Raw genomic sequence first — 17,323 nt, forward strand, 5'->3', positions numbered from 1 at the left:
GATCTGAATGCGTTTCTGGCAGGATAATCACATACATTTAAGTGCCTGCAGTGTTTTAAAGAGACCTAACATGGGGAAATGTGCATGCATTGGAGAGCTGACTTTTGTTTTTTGGCTCATGCATACCTAAAGGTATGACAGTCATACAATGGACAATTGAATCATTATCTGGCACGGTATGATGTAATAACATTGCAGTGCCATTGTACTTTCTTTTCTGGAGACCACACAGCAGTTAAGGGGAAATCTTTGATAGGCTTTGATACCTTTTTGTATCATTTGTCCTGCCCAGATTGGCCAATGTAGCGGATATTGCAGAACATGGGCCGGGTTCTTATGTGATGGGTGTGATTGCATTGTAATACAGTAAAAGCCAAATTGTTATAAGTAACTTTGCCATGACCTTGCTGTTCTGTACTTTGTAACTGTAATGTGCCAGCACATAACTCCTTCATATTCTTATTGCAGAAGCCATGGAGCACTACCTAAGTATCGTCTATGCTGGCCTCACCGGTTCTGTGACCATGATCAGCTGTTCAGTCCTAACCTTGACTCGCTTACTGTTCGAATTCAAAGGTAGGGGTACCTGTTATATAGCCTTCAGGGTGGTTTTGGGATACTCTTGTATGCTTTTTATCCCTGTGCTCATGAAGAGAAATGTAATAAACTGCTAAGGTGAATGTCTGATCTGCAGAGAAGAAGCACTGCACAGTGGGCTTCGAGTAAAGCAAGCGTCTTCATCTTTATCTTATGGGAGCACATGAAAGCAATGTTGTCCCCCTTAGGCAAGATAGCTTTTATGTGTTCCCATATGATGTGAATAAAGTTGGAGACTCTTTAATGGAGCTAAGTGTGCTGCGTCCTTTCTCTGCTGATCTGGCCTGATTACTCAGAGGATTTTAGACTGCACAGGTTCCTTACAGGGGGTTTCATGAGGAGTGTATTGGGAGTTGTGTGGTATTGAATTATTTCATTTCATTTATATAATTTCAAGGCCTTGCTTTGCTGCGGCCTAGTTATTTTGTTGTCTTTATTAAAACTGAACTTAAGTCAAATAGCTTAAAAAATGTTTTTGTGTGTGCAATTAATTAATAAATATATATAATATATATATATGTGTGTATGTATATGAGAGAGAGTCCTACCTTGCAATGTCTCATGGCACTTGTAGTTTCACAATGGCTGCCAAGGTTGTCTTCCAGTTGTATAACAGTATCCGTGTGAGGGGCATTTTGAGAGTAAAGGTGGCCATACACCTTACAACCATCGCAAGACTTTTGTCTTGCGATGGTTGTAAGGTAATTAAAAAAACGTACGATCTGCCTATCTTGGACAGGCAGATTGTACTTGCGATAATTGATGACCGCAATGCTGAACGGGCAGTGTGCACATGCGCACACCGGCCCGTGCGGCATTTATCCTACGAACATGCCACACACCCGCCGACAATCGTACGATTCTCGGTGGGTTTTCGAACATGTTCCTAAGATAAGTCGTGCAACCGTACAGTAGAAACGGTCGCACGCCTTCCACACATCTTGCGATAATAGTACGATCGCTGGATACCGCACGATAAATCGCTCAATGTGAACGGGGCCTAACAGGGTAACCATCTTCAGAAAGTGAATGAACATGATTTAGCTCCGTAGCAGGTACTCTGCTTACCTTTTCTTCCATTTAAATGGCAGTTTTCATGTTCTGAGTGGAGTGTGCCTCTTGTAATTGATGGAGGTGCCCTCCGCACACCTTTCAGCAGTCCCGGCCAACAATCAAATAAATGGTGCTTACATTGTCACATCTCTTGCCTTGAAGAAGGGACCCTGTGTGGCCCCGAAACGTCGGCTCATGTTGGATTTCTGTGACATCATTGTCCATTAAAAGGACTCATTCATTTTAACTTATGGAGTGCTGGTGACCTATTTTCTTCAATCTTGCCTCTTGTAAAACACAGTTTTTTTCCTCTTGACAGACCACATGGGATTAGAGGTGATCGAGCAGCTTCTGGAGAACGTGTGTCTCTTGTTGAGTTCTAGAACACGGGAGATTGTTAAAGCCGCCCTGGGATTTATTAAAGTTGTCATATTTATGATGGATCTGAAAGTACTCACCAAACATCTGCAAAAAATGGTAAGCGTCTTCTGCAAAATGTCACACTGTCTAAATTACTGACTATAGATGTATTGCTCTTGCATTAACATAAGCATGCAAGTAATTGTTAAAGTACTATTAAACGCTCAAACTTTTTTTTTCCAATAATGAATCCAAATCAGACGAATATACATTGCCCTACAAAATATTTTTTTAATATTTTTTTTTTTGCCCAAGCTTCCCGTCCAGTACAAAGTCTAAAGAGACAAAACAGTCTCCAAGCAGCTGTCTACTAACTTAGAGGAGGGAGGAAGTTGAAGGGAGAAGCAGGGGGAGGGGGAATGGCTTGCCTTACTGTGCCTGTGTGTCCACAGACCCACACATCTCTCCCTTTCCTGAGACACTCCGCCTGAGTCATCAGGCGCAGAGTATGTGGTAAATTCATTTACTATAATTCTGCATTGCTGTATAATGTATTGCTGGGATATGCAGGCTTTCACTTGTAAGCAGTATTTTTACATTTATTTTTTTCCTCAATATCAAGTTTTGGTCTTCTCGGCTTCATTTGTTCCACAACTGGTTCAGATGCATGTCAGTAATATTAGGGATGCACTGATACCGGTTTTTCGGTATCGAGTATGAGTACCAATACTTTGCTTTCGGTACTCGTCAGTACCGGCGCTTCCGCTGCCATGGAGCCATCTTCCCAGGCAATCTGATTGCCCGAGAAGCTAGCTCCATGTTGTCTAACCTGCTTGATTGAGCTTGGCTGGGAACCCGGCTTCACAGCCAATTGGCATTGAGCCGGGTTCCTGGCTAATTAGGAAGCCAGGCGGCGAGTAATGATCCGGCTTTCCAGCCAATCAGCATCGAGCCGGCTGTTCGGCTGGCTCAATGCTGATTGGTCAGGAAACGGGCTTCCCGGCCAGTCAGCATGGAGCCGGCTTCCTGGCCAATCAGGAAGCTGGGAGGCGGTTTATAACTCGCCGCTCAACTTCCTGATGGCACAGGAAGCTGGTACTGCCGGTCAGCAGAAGATTTCCTCTGACCGGAAGTTCTGTTATCAGGGAAGGTATTGGAGCATTTGGGCGAGTACTCGCTTAGGTGAATCCCTAATAAATATACAGGTCTATAGGTTTTGGTGTCTGATCTTTAATAGGCATTTATTCTTAAACTTGTAGATTGAAGCTATTGGAAACATCAACGAGGACATGAGGCGGCACTTCCGCATGAAGCTGAGAAACATCTTCACCAAATTTATCCGGAAGTTCGGGTAAGATGATGAGGGGAACATTTCATAGAAACCGTTGTGTAGGACAGTCCTTTATTAACCAAATTCCAAACACCCCCATACACCGCAAATCTTTAAAATATGCAAATATGAATGGCAAAGCTAGTTAACACCTACTTGTATTATGCGGTAATACAGTTCCGCCTGAATTCCTCTCAAAGCTGCTACTAGGAATGTTGCTAATTGAATAGCTGCTGCTAACGTTCCCCCAACGTCTCGTCTTTTACCCATATTAGTGCCTGGGGCTTATGATGGGTTGCTAAGGCACCTGACATTGTATTGTGAGATGCAGACAGGTTGTGCCTGCCTATTCTCCAGAACCAGGTAGTAGTGAGAGTTCAGGAGGGTCCAGACATTGCTAGTTATAGTATGTGGTAAGGGCCTACACTGTCAGATTTGCCATACATGTTACTTTTCTGTAAAGGAACTCCGAATCTGCTCTGACTTTTCATGACATCACTTAAAGTGACATTAAAGTCGTCGTCTCCCCCCCCCAGCGCTGGTGCGGGTTTCCGATCCAGCGCTGACTCCGATCAGCGCTGACTCCTCTGTCCTCTTCTCTCATGTCCCACGGTGTCTGTGCAGGTGCACGCTGCTCCATAGACTTACCTTGTGTCTCTCCTCGTCTCCCGGCCGAACATCTGAACTGCGCATGCGCCCACCCCAAGTTCCTTTGCGGCCGCCCACGAAATTTACAAGCAAAACAATTTGAGAGAAACATGCAGACAGCCATTGCTCACCTCTCATTGTGAAAAAGCTACTAGTCTGGCTGTTCTGCTTGTCAGTCTACTCCAGGGAATTCCAATGTGCCTATAAGGACTTTTTACTGACTTTCCAGATCTGCATGCTTGTTCCAGGTTATCCATGTGCTTGTTCCAGGTTATCCGTGTGCTTGTTCCAGGTCTAGGACTAGCACGTATTAACACTGGAGAGTTGGCTTAGCTGCCAGTCAGCTAGAATTTTCAGAACAGGGTCTAATGGACTGTGCTCCAGACCCAAAGTCAATCTAAAATGCATTTGAAAAGTGCTCCAAAAGTATATTAGACAGCTGGGTAACCTTAAATTTGCATAACTTTAAACAAATTGATTGAAAATGTGTTTATAGTTATGCAAATTTAAGGTTACCGTTTATATTTAACATGTTTGTGTATTAAGTCGATCTTACTGTTTTGGTCTTTTGTTAGGTTTGACCTGGTAAAGAGCATGTTACCGGAGGAATACCACAAGGTTCTAGTCAATATTCGCAAAGCAGAGGCTAAAAACAAGAAGCAAAAGACCTTGAAGCAAGCAGCCTCTAATACGGAGGAAGAGGATGAGGATACAAAACGCAAGGGAGACGGGTAGGAGCCTTTTTGGAACATTAAAGATAACATGGTGAATTTGTTTAGCGCATTAAAGTCAACTTTTTTTTTTTTCCCACTCTGAGTAAAGCAGCAGATTCACTTTAATGTTGCCCTGTCTTTCTTTGGTCGGGAAATATAGACATGACCGCTTTTTTCTTAATAAGGAACAGGGCTTATTAAGAAAAAAGCCTTTTGCCATTGACTGTGTACACTAATGGGGTAAGGGTAACAAAGCCTCTGATCTGCCCTCCTTTATTTGTAGCATTGAGGACATTTTAGCGGACACAGACGAGGAGGAAGAGGAGGATGAGAAGCAAACGAAGCAGCAGACCAAACAGCAGAAGAAGCAGGTGCGGCAGATGAGCAGAGCCTGGCTGAAGGAAGGGGAAGGAGATGAACCTCTGAACTTCCTCGATGCAAATGCCGCTCAGAGAGTATTAGGTGAGCCGCTGTTCTGTTTCATTACTGAACACTTCCTGCATCTGGCAATATAAACAAAACCATTAGAGTGCACCACCGTCATAATTTTCCATTCAAAACAATCTGCTGGAGTGAAGCATTATTACGTATTACAAACCCTCCCGGACACCTTCAGTTAATTAAAGCTAAGAATAGTTAAATGTTATGCACATGTCCAAAATGAGTGCTTGAGCTCTGAATAATACATCACAGGTTGGATAATTGCCACATTTCCTTTGTGTTTAAATGTGATGTAATTTGGAAAGCAGTAGATCGCGGTGGCTGTTAACGCTTAGTAAACATGCTGCACGGGAAAGCAGTGTATTTTTAGCATTTCAATCACAGATAAGAATAACAAGACATCTGCTGTGGCTGGAATATGGGGGGCGGTAGGTTGGTTTTGTAGCTGAAACAATTGGCATAAAAGTATCATGTGAACTTGAAGGGCCAGTCTCCCCAAGAGGGATTTTAGCCGCAAGTGGAGCCTCTTTTTTTTATGTCTTTGATGCTCCAACAGCCAGATCTTCTTGATCCTGTTCCTGACCTCCAGGCAGTTTTGTATGTTCCCAACCACCTTTCTGTTTTCCATACCCTCCTAGTGCGCTCTCCATAATTAAAAATAAAAATCAACAAATGGTGGGCACCCGTCATGAGCACAGCAGATGTGCAAAGATCTCACCAACAGAGAGAAATTGTAGGGTGGTTTAGCATTCCAGTATCTACCAAAAACAGACATTATTGGTATTGGGTGGATTAGCCCTTTAAATGACCTATTTGCTCAATGCAAGCATACAGTGCACATAAATATACAGGGGTGAATTTATCAAAACTGGAGCAGAGAGAATCCGGAGCAGTTGCCCACGGCAACCTATCAGCATCTCTCTTCAGTTTGCTCAGGTAAGATTTGAAAATGAGACGGAGAAGCTGATTGGTTGCTGTGCAAATCTACTCCAGATTTTGACTGCTCCAGTTTTGATAAATTCCCCCAACAATGTTTTAACCCCTTCATGACTGAGGCCCTTTTTTCATTTTTTGCACCCATGTTATATTCCACATTTTAGGCCTGAAAATGACGTAAAACCCCCCAACATTATATATTTTCTGAATGCCAAGACCCTATAGAATAAAATGGTGGTAGTTGAAAATTTTTATGTTGCGCAATATTAGCACAACTCCTTATTAAACCCCAAAATTTAGTGACAAATTTAATTAAATGCCCCAAAACAATCAGTCACGAAGGGGTTAAACACACTTCTGTGGGAGCGTGTGTATTCTTATGAAGGTCTACATATGTACAAAGGAGGCTGTTTAATTGGTAGTACAGATCTGTGTTCATGTGTCCCCAGTATGTATATCATGAGTAGAGCAGTTCAAACTGAGCATGTGATAAAACACATCGGCCAAGAGTACATTCAGTGAAAATGCTGTCAAAACATGGATCAGATATAGTCATTTAGTTTTGTGCAAATATTTGGAAGAGTGGGAAGAAAAGTTCTGGACCCATGTGGTTATCTTCTTGGTGTTACTCATCCAACAGTAGTTAAGTGATGTAAATCTGGGTGATCTGGCTAACGGGCAGCTTCAGCGGTCCAGAAGTTCTCCACCAAGATCCTGGGCTCGAGAGAGATGTAAGAATTGAAGCGCCACACCAATTGAAAGAGTCCAGATACATTTTTATTCCATTAGTGTCGGCTGGACATTCCATTGGAGCAGTCATCGTGTTTCAGGGTCTAAAACGCCCCTCCCCCCCTTCATCAGGGCTTAACGAGAGAAATCATGTATGTGGACAACAACAACTCTCCGCCCAGTTGCTGGAACACTCTGATGCCAGTAAAATGTAAACAGTTGGGCTGAGCTAGCGGTGATGTCACCGGTAGCTCCCCCCAATTGTTTATATTTTGCCGGCATCTGTCAGATTCTTCATTCTGCAGCTGGAGTTCATCACAGACGTCGGTGTTTTCTTTTTTCATTTTGTCGAGTTGTCATCGTGGACAACGATGGACATCGTGATTGACCTTAGGATTACGTCGGTGGATCCATTTTTTTTTCCCCCCATTAATGGACTTGTTAAAAATCGCCCCAGGACTTGTGGGGGTTTTTACCAGGTAGACGTTTGTGCAGCATCTCATGCCAGCTCGGGTGTAAAGTCCTTCAGGCGGCTCTCTAGGCTGCAGTGATTTCCCAGTTTTCTACTGTATTCTTGGACCTGTTATCAATTGTTTGTTCCCCGCCCCTCGGTTGGACTGCTTGTGGACCTCCCAAAGGTTAAAGTCTTCTTGTTTGTCAATGAATGAGAGGATTTTTGTACTTGGTGTTAAAATCCTTTTCTTGGAGTCCATTGAGGGTCACAGGCCTGCTGCTTTTGTATTTATGATGATATTCTTGGTACCGCTTTGCAGCAAAACAGAAGCATGCTGGTAGTAGGTGGGATTTTTTTTTACCAGTGCCCAATCCTCCTGTAGGAGGCAGTATAACCTGAAAGTAAGAGACTTCCTGTGTCTCTCAATGGACTCCATGAAAAGCATTTTACAGTGAGTACAAAAGTCCTATTTTCGGAGATGTTGTTGCAATGGTAACGGTTATTCCCCAGCCAACAATTACTTTCTTGTGTGTAAGGAGAATCCTTGAAGTGCAAGCTGAAATGAGCACAACATTGACTGTGTAGAGATTTTAGATAAATGGTCTTTGTTGAAGCGAGAGGGTTGTATAATTACATAAATAAAGTCATTATCTGCTTATCTAAGTGTGATCCGTATTGAGCCGCAAGAATAAATGTTTTTAATATACTTAATGTGAAAAATTACTTTCATATTGCAGCTACAAAACCGGGTCTGAAGAGCACAAAGCAGAGCCACAACTTCAAAGTCACCGCTGATGGCCGGCTCATTATCAAGGACGAAGAAGCTGAGGAGGAGAAGTCAAAAGGTTTGTGGTGCTCACTGACTTTTACCAGGAAACGTACCGCTTTCTGGAGTCTCAGAAGAGTGCTTATCAGCAGTCTTCCTTTATGAGCAGGAGATCTATTATTCTCCTTTGCTTCAATAAGCTCGCCCGTGTATATACAGACGTTGCTTATCCACACAGCAGCCCTGCTCCGCCATTTGTAGGTTGAACAAAACTTTCAGCCAGCTGAGGATTTAGCAGTAGAAAATCAGCAGTCCTGCCTGTTTGTAATACAAATCTACTGACGATGGCAGATAGCCAAATGGCATTCAGCACACTACCAATGTTTACTAAAAATGGATGTACCTGGTTAAAATTAGTATTACTCTGTGGCATTAATGCTAAACTCCAATCTCGACTTTTCCACACTATGCTGCTATGTGCTGTGCCTTTTATAATTGCAGCTGTATCATTCTTCCTCTCCTTTCTGTGTGCATCTTTATCACCTTGTAATCCAGTATTAGCCACCGAACCTCTGGCCTGTGTAACACCTAACATTCTGACTCCATTTGTTGTAATTGGGGATGTTCAGATACTAAGTACTGTACTCAGTACAAGTACAGATACTTTTTCAGCTCCAAGACTAGACTAGACTACACAAAAATTCAAAAGTTAGGAGGCAGCTGTAATTTGTAAGGAGCACACGGAGCTCCTGGGATTTCTACATCTCTGTATTAATGTATACATTTTATTTTTAAATATATATAAGGGATGCACCGATACCATTTTTGCAAGTACTGATACTTGTCCGAGTACTCACAGATACAAGTCCTGATACATTTTTGTTTGTCATGTGACATGTTTTTCTAAAACAATACAGACTAATGATTTCAGGACAGTGGTGGAGCGCCAGAGCCAGGTCCCAGCTGCAACCGCTGTAGTTCTCATGAAAATGCCAAGTATCGCCACTGGTATCTGGGCATCCCTAGTTGTAATGTGGACTTGTCTTTCTCTGAGACCTCTTTGCCTGATCTGAATGGAGTTGAGAGGAGAGCTGTGAACAATCTTCATCAGCCGAACTCGCCAAAATATTTGGCATCCGTGAATGTCATTTGTTGTATTCAGTTTCAGATGATACAAGTCGATGGGGTAGATTTAAACATTTCAAGGTCAAAAGGAATATTTTTCTTTTAACTGCAGTAGCATGTGTCATGCAAGGCTGGAACTTTACACTGAGGAAGGAGGAAATTAAATCACCAACTTGGTGGAGTTCACAGACAATTCAGTGAAAACAGTAACCACAGGCGTGGCAGCATAACAATGAACAATAAATGAATACAGAACAGACATAAATGTCATTGCACTGACCATGTAGCCGCTGGAGGTTGCACAAGCATGACCTAAACTGCTTGCCGGCTGCATGAACCCCCCCCGTTTTCATCCCTATGCCAGGAAGTTGGAAATCAACCTTGTCACTGTTTTCTGCCCATGTAGGAAATATAGCAGTGCTTTGTCAAGCTATAATGAAAGGAGAGGGCTAGGCTAGCAAGCTTTAAGAACTTAGATATTCTATTTTGGTGAGATAGAAAATGGGGAAGGGAATTTATCAAAACTGAAGCAGACAAAATCTGGAGCTGCTGTGCAGCTTCTCTCTTTTTATTTTCAAATCTTCACTGAAAGGAGAACTATGAGGAGTGCTTTTCATTCACCTCATAGTTCTTGCTGACCTGTGACAATGAGACTGTCACAGGTTGGCTCAGATCGGGAAGTGAGCGAACACATACCGGTGTTCGCTCACCTCTCGATCCTGTCACGGCTCCCTGCCGTGACAGGGGAGTGGCTGGATTCCCCCCTCCCCGCTCCGATCCGCCAGCGCTGACTGGCGGAACGGACGGGGGAGGGGGCGGGTACAGCTGGCTCTGCCTCTAGATAGGCAGAGCCAGCTGTCAGTCACGCAGCTGGGCGGATCCCGGCATAATTGTTGGGATCCGCTTCAGCAGCGGCCTCCCATTCCCCCCATAGTGAATTAGCCACTTATCTGGCTGCCTGCAAATACATATTTTAGTACATGCCAATGACACTATAGGAGGTGTATCAGTTGTTCCCAGAGCTCAGCTTTAGCTTTGACACAGACATATTAAGCTGAAATGTCATACTTTATCCAATGAATAAACTGCTGAACACCCGCATGCCTTTTTTGGTTACAGATCCCCCTAAGCCCTTTACTGCAAACTTCTTGTGTCTTGTAGTAAATGAAAGGCAGACCGTCAGTCACAGCCAACTCCCTGTCTGAATCTAATGATCTCGAGTGACTGCGTGAGAGGTCGGGAAACGTAATCAAAGGGTTTTCTTCCAGGAGATCAATGTCCTTTGCAGAAAAGGGGGTTTGTCCGTGTGTAATAGGTCCTCTCTATAAACACACAGACTATACAGCTAATTAGTTACAACTGGTGCCCAAAACTGAACTGCATATTCTAGATGAGGTCTTACTAATGCTTTATACAGGGGCTGGATGATGTCTCTATCTCTGGAGTCTAGACCCGGTATAATACAAATATAATAATTAGTGTAAAACACGCACACTAATTATTTGATCTCTTTTTGTGACGAAAGCTGGAAAATAAATTGGTAATGACATTTCAGTGCAAGTTTGGGGGGAGCGCCAGCATTTAGAAAGGAGAAAAATGTCAAGGAATTTGTATTTAGCAGATACTGGCTCTCATACTGGCTGCAAAGCTTATGTTTTCATTCATTTGAGAGTTTAGGATGAGGAACATGATGGAGCAGGACTGCACAATTTTAATTTAAATAAAGTCGTCTTCCTGTAAAAATAGGGACAGTTCTCAACCTGTTGACTTTAAACTTGCTTTACATTTAACAGATGATGGTCTAAATTCCGCCAAAGATAGGGTTTTTTTTTTAGGTGATGATGGAGGTCTGCCTATCCTTGCAGCAAGATAGATTAGCTGTTCGAAGATACTTTCAAACTTGGCTGAGCTAAGCTTACAAGTTAATAGAGGGCAGCAGCCAGTCCCGGAAGGGGGTCTGTCTATACTCCAAGCTTCAGGCAGGAAAAAATTATCTGTATTTTGTAAGCTGTCGGTTGCATTGCAATGTATGATTTATATAATTTCTCAGTCAATGGATAGGTTCCTTTTGTCTGTCGTGGTTTAATCAACATTTTAGGGATTTAGTATATAATCTTAAAACAAATTAAATCAAGGGTTTTAGTTATTTAAAACACAAGCCATTGTTTTGAATCCAAACACATGGAATTAGAAGCTTTTGTGCAAATAATGACAAAAAAAATGAACATTCCCAATATACTTTGCAGGTCGAATGAGTTGGCATGTAATACTGCACGATGGCCAACTAGATGGAGTGCAGCAGTATAGGATAGATGCTCCTCAGCCCCGTCTAGTGGCCATAATGCAGTATTACATGACAGTATGTTTGACCTGCAAATATATTGATAATGTTTGTTTTTATCTGCACAAAACAAATGTTTACCTCACCCTGAGAATTATTTACAAATCAGACCCCTTAGTGTGTATTTTTATTGTTGCAACCTTCTAATTCCCTGTGTTTGTATTAAAAACAATGCGTTGCGTTTTTAAATAACCAAAACGCTTGATCTAAATTGTTTGTGCATAGATCCCTGGTAAACACTAGGTTAGGTTCACACCTCAGTGACACCCGGGACGCGATTGTGTGCTAGTGCACACAGCAGTTGCTGTGCCGGCCCCATTGATTTCAATGGGGTGACATCTGCACGGCAATCACTATAAAAAAAAGGTGCATGTACCTTTTTTTGCGAGACACGAAGTGCAGCTTTTTTTTTTTTGTTTTGTTTTTTTTTAAGCCGTGATCGTGTTCAATTGCACAGACGGAGTCGCGGTGGGAAACCGCGCAATCCGCCCGGTCCGACTGGGATGCCATTAGAAAATAATGGCATTCCACAGCGTGATTGGCTGCGGTGGGTGGCTCTGTGAGGGTAACTCTGAAATTTTTTAGATATTCAAAACATAGTTTACGAATTCTTTACTGCACATGTGTTAAAATTCAACATCTTAAAAAATTATGCACAGCAGTTTCATTCCGCCAGGACTATTCCAGCAGCCGCAAGACACATTACGAAGTGACAAGTCATGGAGCTGCAACGAGACCGGTTGTCCTCATTTATCATTTTCTGGACACAGGCCACTTTTTCTGGAGTGACTGCCGTAGCGGGCCTTCCCGTTTGTTCAATGTCCTGTAGCGAAAAAACGCCCCCTTCTGAATTCTCTAAACCATCAGAAGATAGTTGCCATGGTGCTTCATCCCCAAATGCAAAGTGTAACCTCTGCATACAGTGTTCTTCGTCCAAGCCAACTTGAAAAGCATAGAAAATCATAGCGTGGTAGTGCTCCCATTGCAGCTTCATGGCTCGTCACTTCGTAATGTGTCTTGCGGCTGCTGGAATAGTCCAGGCCTAATGAAACTGCTGTGCATAGGTTTCTAAGATGTTGAATGTTAACACATGTGCAGTAAATCATTTTTTTGAATATCTCAAAAATTTCAGAGTTACCCTCATATGTTTTAAATTTTTTAACACTGTATTGAATTAGGAGAACGTGCACTGCTGCCTGCTCCTAGCTCTAAGAACCTAGATTAATATTATCTCGGTATTGGGACCCATTTATTTATTTTTGATAGTACTTTATACAATGTCATATTTGTTACTGTGCGCTGTCCTTCACATTGTAGCAGTATTGTCTGTATCACAATGTTAATTCAGGTAATTTGATTTTAATGTATCAACAGAAATGTGTTTTTGTTTTTTTAAACTGCACTGAGGATGCCATGCGGGCAATCTGTATGCAAATGAGGCCAAGCTGATTTCCGTCTCAATCAAACATAAATTGTTTAAATCACACATTACATCTTTTCTGCAATTACTTTGGGTTTGTTTCTACAAAGATACAGCGAGGTGCTCGGGTCAGAGCAATCTTCTCTTTTCTGGACTGCTTCTGAAGAAAAAGATAATTGACTACAGAGTGTCGCCAATGTTGATTTCAAATAGGATTCTGCTGGGTGCTGGTATATGGCTTAAAGGGAAAGTTCACCACTGCAATAGATAAATATAAGGTGCATCTGAAGCCAAAACGATTCTGTTTAGTTTTAGATAAAGCGCTGAAGGGTTAGAATCCCTGTTCAATGTGTCCCCAACTTAGGAGGATTCACAATCTCTATTTGTCCTGGTGACCACTGTCACCAAAACTAAACATTGATGGGAACCTCCAACATTTTGAGTTGTCACCTGAGAAGCAATAGAGGGCAAATCTTCCAGTGGGGATACTTTTTCCAGTGACAGGATTTCCCTTACATTTACCTTGAAGAGTAACAGCAATGAAGATCACCAGCACTCGCAGGATGAGAATTAATCCAGAGGTTCTATCTATTGTAGAACAATGTCACGTGTAATATAGCCAATGATTCGGAACTGCGCAGGGTCCCTTCATCAGGGCAAACATAGTGACTATGTTTGCCCTGATGAAGGGATCCTGCGCGGTTTTGAAACGTTGGCTATATTACCCATGTGACATTGTTCTACAATAGATGGAACGTCTGGATTTATTCTCATCCTGCGAGTGCTGGTGATCTTCATTGCTGTTACTTTTGGATATGCACAGCGCGATCAGTGGAGAAGCACTGCTACTATTTCAAGCATCGGTCCTAATTGCTGTATGATGTGCAGGGGACATCTTTATTTGCCTTGGAGATTCTCCTCTCAGTTCTGTTGTGTCTACATGGCAAGCAATAAAGACTAACCTCCCAAATGGGACACGGCATAAAAAAGATTTTGGATGTTCATCTCCATCTGAGCATTGCAAATAGAATACAAAACTCAGCTCAAGGGGGAGATGGGGTTGAATGGGATTCAGTCATGGTTGGTATTGTGATCTGTTGTGTGTCTTAACCGCCCCACCCATGGATTAGGAAGGTCCGGTTTTGTTAATATAATATAAGTGGAATGGATGTTTTTTTGAAAATGGTGGTATAGGTAGGGTAGGAGGGTAGGCAGTCCTATTTGGTGGTAGGGAGGGGGGGTTTCTCACCTTGGGCTTTGGCTCCATGGAAGAGGGTCATCCACCTCAACGGGTGAGTCTTGAGTGTAGCGTCTCTGTGCCCTCAGGTCTGTGGGAGTGGAGTTGGTATTATTCCTAACTATAGGAAATATGCCCGCTGCAAGAAGGGGATGAAGGTTCCCGTTATCTAAGCTCAGAGCATCGTCAGGGTTGCCAATCGCAAAGTTAATGGGACTTGGGATATTTCTGTGACCCGTAAATTTTTTTGCAAGCCTTGGATTGTGGTTCCAGTGGTCCGGGTGTGAAAGAAGCCCTGGAAGTATGGGTGAGGACAGCCATGGGAGTCCAGATATCAGGCTAATGGAGTCTTCATGTTTGGTGGTGCTATTGTAAGATGGGCTGCTTTATATTATAAGGTGATGTCAGGAAGCCTGATGCTGCCCTTTGGTTTGGGTAGGGACAGAATGTATGGTTCCATTCTAGAGGCTTTGTGGCCCCAAATAAATGCAGTGAACATGGATCCGAGTTCACTGAAAAAGGACAGAAGTAGCTTTATAATATAGCATAGCAGGACAATTTATCCTGAGGGTATCACATCGGCCTTACCAGGTCAGAATCGAGGGTGTTCCAGAATTTTAGGTTGCTTTTAACTCTCTAGTGGAAAGTTGGGCTTGTATAATTTACCTCAATTGGTAGTGATGTTGGTGCCCAGGTACAATAACTGCTTCAGCCTAATTAAATGAAAAGTGAGGTTTCATGGAGAGGGATTTTGGTTAAATAGATTTTAGGGTGACTGACTTTGAGAGAATAAAGTTAGAAAGGAATCTGTAGGTTTTGATGGCTTATAGTATGTGGGGGAGGTGTACTGTAAGGTGGGGAGATCAAAAACGTTAGGCATCATTTTCTGAGATTTTATTTGGTAATGCCAGTAATGTTTTGGTTGGACCCTATGGACCAGAGAGAGAGAGTTTACTGGGGAGTATGAAGATGAGTGGCAGAGGCGGCACCCTTGCCTTGTTCTGGATATGGCAAAGTACTGTACTCTGGAGCGGAGAAAATGGCGAGAAAACAAGAGGACAGGCATGTCGTGCGCTGGCACGGCGTCTTTTAGCTCCAGTCAGCAAGATCAGGCATGCAGACTGACTATGCCGGCACAGATTGTTTCTTGTTGTGGTCAGAGTGTCACAGGAAGACGGGGGAACTGACTGGATCACCAGGCTCCTCCTCGTAATATGTCATAGACACTTTTGTAACAAATTAATGTAATATTGCAATATCAATTTTTTGTTTTACATAAACTTTTATATTGCCATAAAATGAGTTCCTATAGTATACAGCTAAATGAGAAGTCTGATGATGGACAATATTTTCATTGTGTTGATGTTTACAGGTGTGGATGAGGAGATGGCGGATCTAATGAAAGAAGTTGGACTTCGCACGGTAAGTTTGCATATTTAATCTTTCAAAGGCAATCTAGAGTGGCTCTTGGTTTCTTATTTTATTCATTTCCATGTTTATAATTCAAACTCTTTATAAAGTTTTGTTGAGGGGGGACGTTTATCACTCAAACTAGCAACATAATTAGTCGTAAATTTGTCTGCTTCTCCTTCAGCAAAGCCTCTGCGACGGGTTTACAAAGCAATGAGTGTGTTTTCCTGGGCAGCCAAAGGCAACACTTCTGATTATGAGTGATAAATCTGTTACAGAACTTTGCAAGCAGATGCATGACTAAGAAGGGGTCAGTGTCAGCAGGTTTCATTCTGTCAGTGCTACTTTACAGCAGTTAAAGAAGAATTTGTGACTCCTGTACTGCACTGCTTTGCCTTGCGACAGAATGATAACTCTCCCTCAGCGGACTTCCAAGACACTTTGTTGGAAAGCCCAGCACTGCCTCTAACTAAAAATGCACGCTGGTCCTTATTTGATGGCAGAGTGGGAGGGGTTATTTCCCACCTTACTGATCCACCTGTGTGTGTAAATTTGATACATATTTCTATATTTGCACATTGTGGCTGCACGTGACAAATATGACATTTTAATACTAAAGATTAAGTTTAGTTTAGTTTTTTTGTTATTCAGCCCCATGGACAATACAGTACCTTTCTTCAAGTGAGGTTTGTCCCATGTCCTGGTGGCTGCTGCTTATTCTAAACATTCTGCCACAAGTGCTGCTGGATACCCCTTATAGAGCATTGATTTTGCAGTATTAGCAGTGGCCTCTGCCATTGTGAAAGAGTCTCTAATAGTTGTGCCTCATTCCCACCCCTTCCTCCTCTCTCTTCCATTCAGAGAAGTAGTACTATTATTTTCTCTCCCGTTCATTGAAGGACACAGGGAACAGATCGGAGATCATGTACTGTAGGGTAATATCGCCACCTGCAGGAGAAGGACGCTAGGCATAAAAAACTAAAGACCAATTACAGCCTAGGGGCGGCCCCTGCTGGTGGCCAAACCCCCCACCTGCTGACAAGTCTCCAGTTTTTTTGCCTAGCGTCAGGAGTAAGGAGCTAAGAATTTTTTCTCGGGTATTCTTACCTGCTTCTTCCTGCTTTTTTCAGTAGAATCTTCTAGCAAGTGTTGTCCGGGCGACAGGCTGGATGTCCTGGATCCTTGGAGTCTCCCCTGGACGACCGACGTTCGCATGCAGGCTCGCTCCGGTGGGCCGGCTGCGATGGCCCCGCTCTGGCGGGGTGGCCTATGGGTTCGTCCCAGGGGGGTGCATATGACTGGGGGTCTCGGCCGCCCAATCACAGTACTCCCCACAGGCTTCTGGCGCCGCGACTGCGGTCGGGGGCGCCAGTCCTCCGCAGTACCTGGGCGCCTGATGTCCCCTGCACGGGGTTCCGCATGGATGGTGGTGTCGGGTCTGCGGATGCCCACGTTCCCCGGCGGTATGTATGGCGCTGCGTGGGCCCTTGGGGGGGGGTTGGTGTGGCTCATTCCCTCCTCCTCCCCCTCCGTCAGTTCTAACGTGGGGTGTTGTGGTCCTGTGGGGCCTTGCTTGGTCCTGGCCGGCGTGGGGGTCGCTGATCGAGCCCCGGCTTCGTTTGCCCTCCCCTCCCCCCTCGATCTCCTAATGGGGTCACGTTGCTTGCGGCCCTGTGGGCCCTTACCTCGGTCCATGGCGACCTGCGGGTGCTGCTGTGCCTCTCTGGGGCTGTGCTCCCGCGCTGCTCGGGGTAGAGCTGCGG

At 43.6% G+C, this 17,323-nt stretch overlaps 1 protein-coding gene across 2 annotated transcripts in view; it reads left to right on the plus strand.

The window, feature by feature from the left end:
• Positions 1-17,323, plus strand: part of RRP12 (ribosomal RNA processing 12 homolog) — a 61,018-nt gene that overhangs the window by 32,683 nt on the left and 11,012 nt on the right. The window contains exons 24-31 of one of the 2 annotated variants that reach the window (XM_018572798.1): positions 469-576; positions 1,970-2,127; positions 3,270-3,361; positions 4,564-4,719; positions 4,985-5,163; positions 7,999-8,106; positions 11,092-11,094; positions 15,523-15,572. In XM_018572798.1, coding sequence (XP_018428300.1) covers positions 469-576; positions 1,970-2,127; positions 3,270-3,361; positions 4,564-4,719; positions 4,985-5,163; positions 7,999-8,106; positions 11,092-11,094; positions 15,523-15,572 — 854 coding nt within the window. The remainder of the gene's footprint in view (positions 1-468; positions 577-1,969; positions 2,128-3,269; positions 3,362-4,563; positions 4,720-4,984; positions 5,164-7,998; positions 8,107-11,091; positions 11,095-15,522; positions 15,573-17,323) is intronic. The other variant, XM_018572797.1, reaches the window with a different exon arrangement.

Source organism: Nanorana parkeri, unplaced genomic scaffold, assembly GCF_000935625.1.
Source record: "Nanorana parkeri isolate BGI_ZX_2015 unplaced genomic scaffold, ASM93562v1 scaffold2135, whole genome shotgun sequence".
NCBI lineage: Eukaryota > Metazoa > Chordata > Amphibia > Anura > Dicroglossidae > Nanorana > Nanorana parkeri.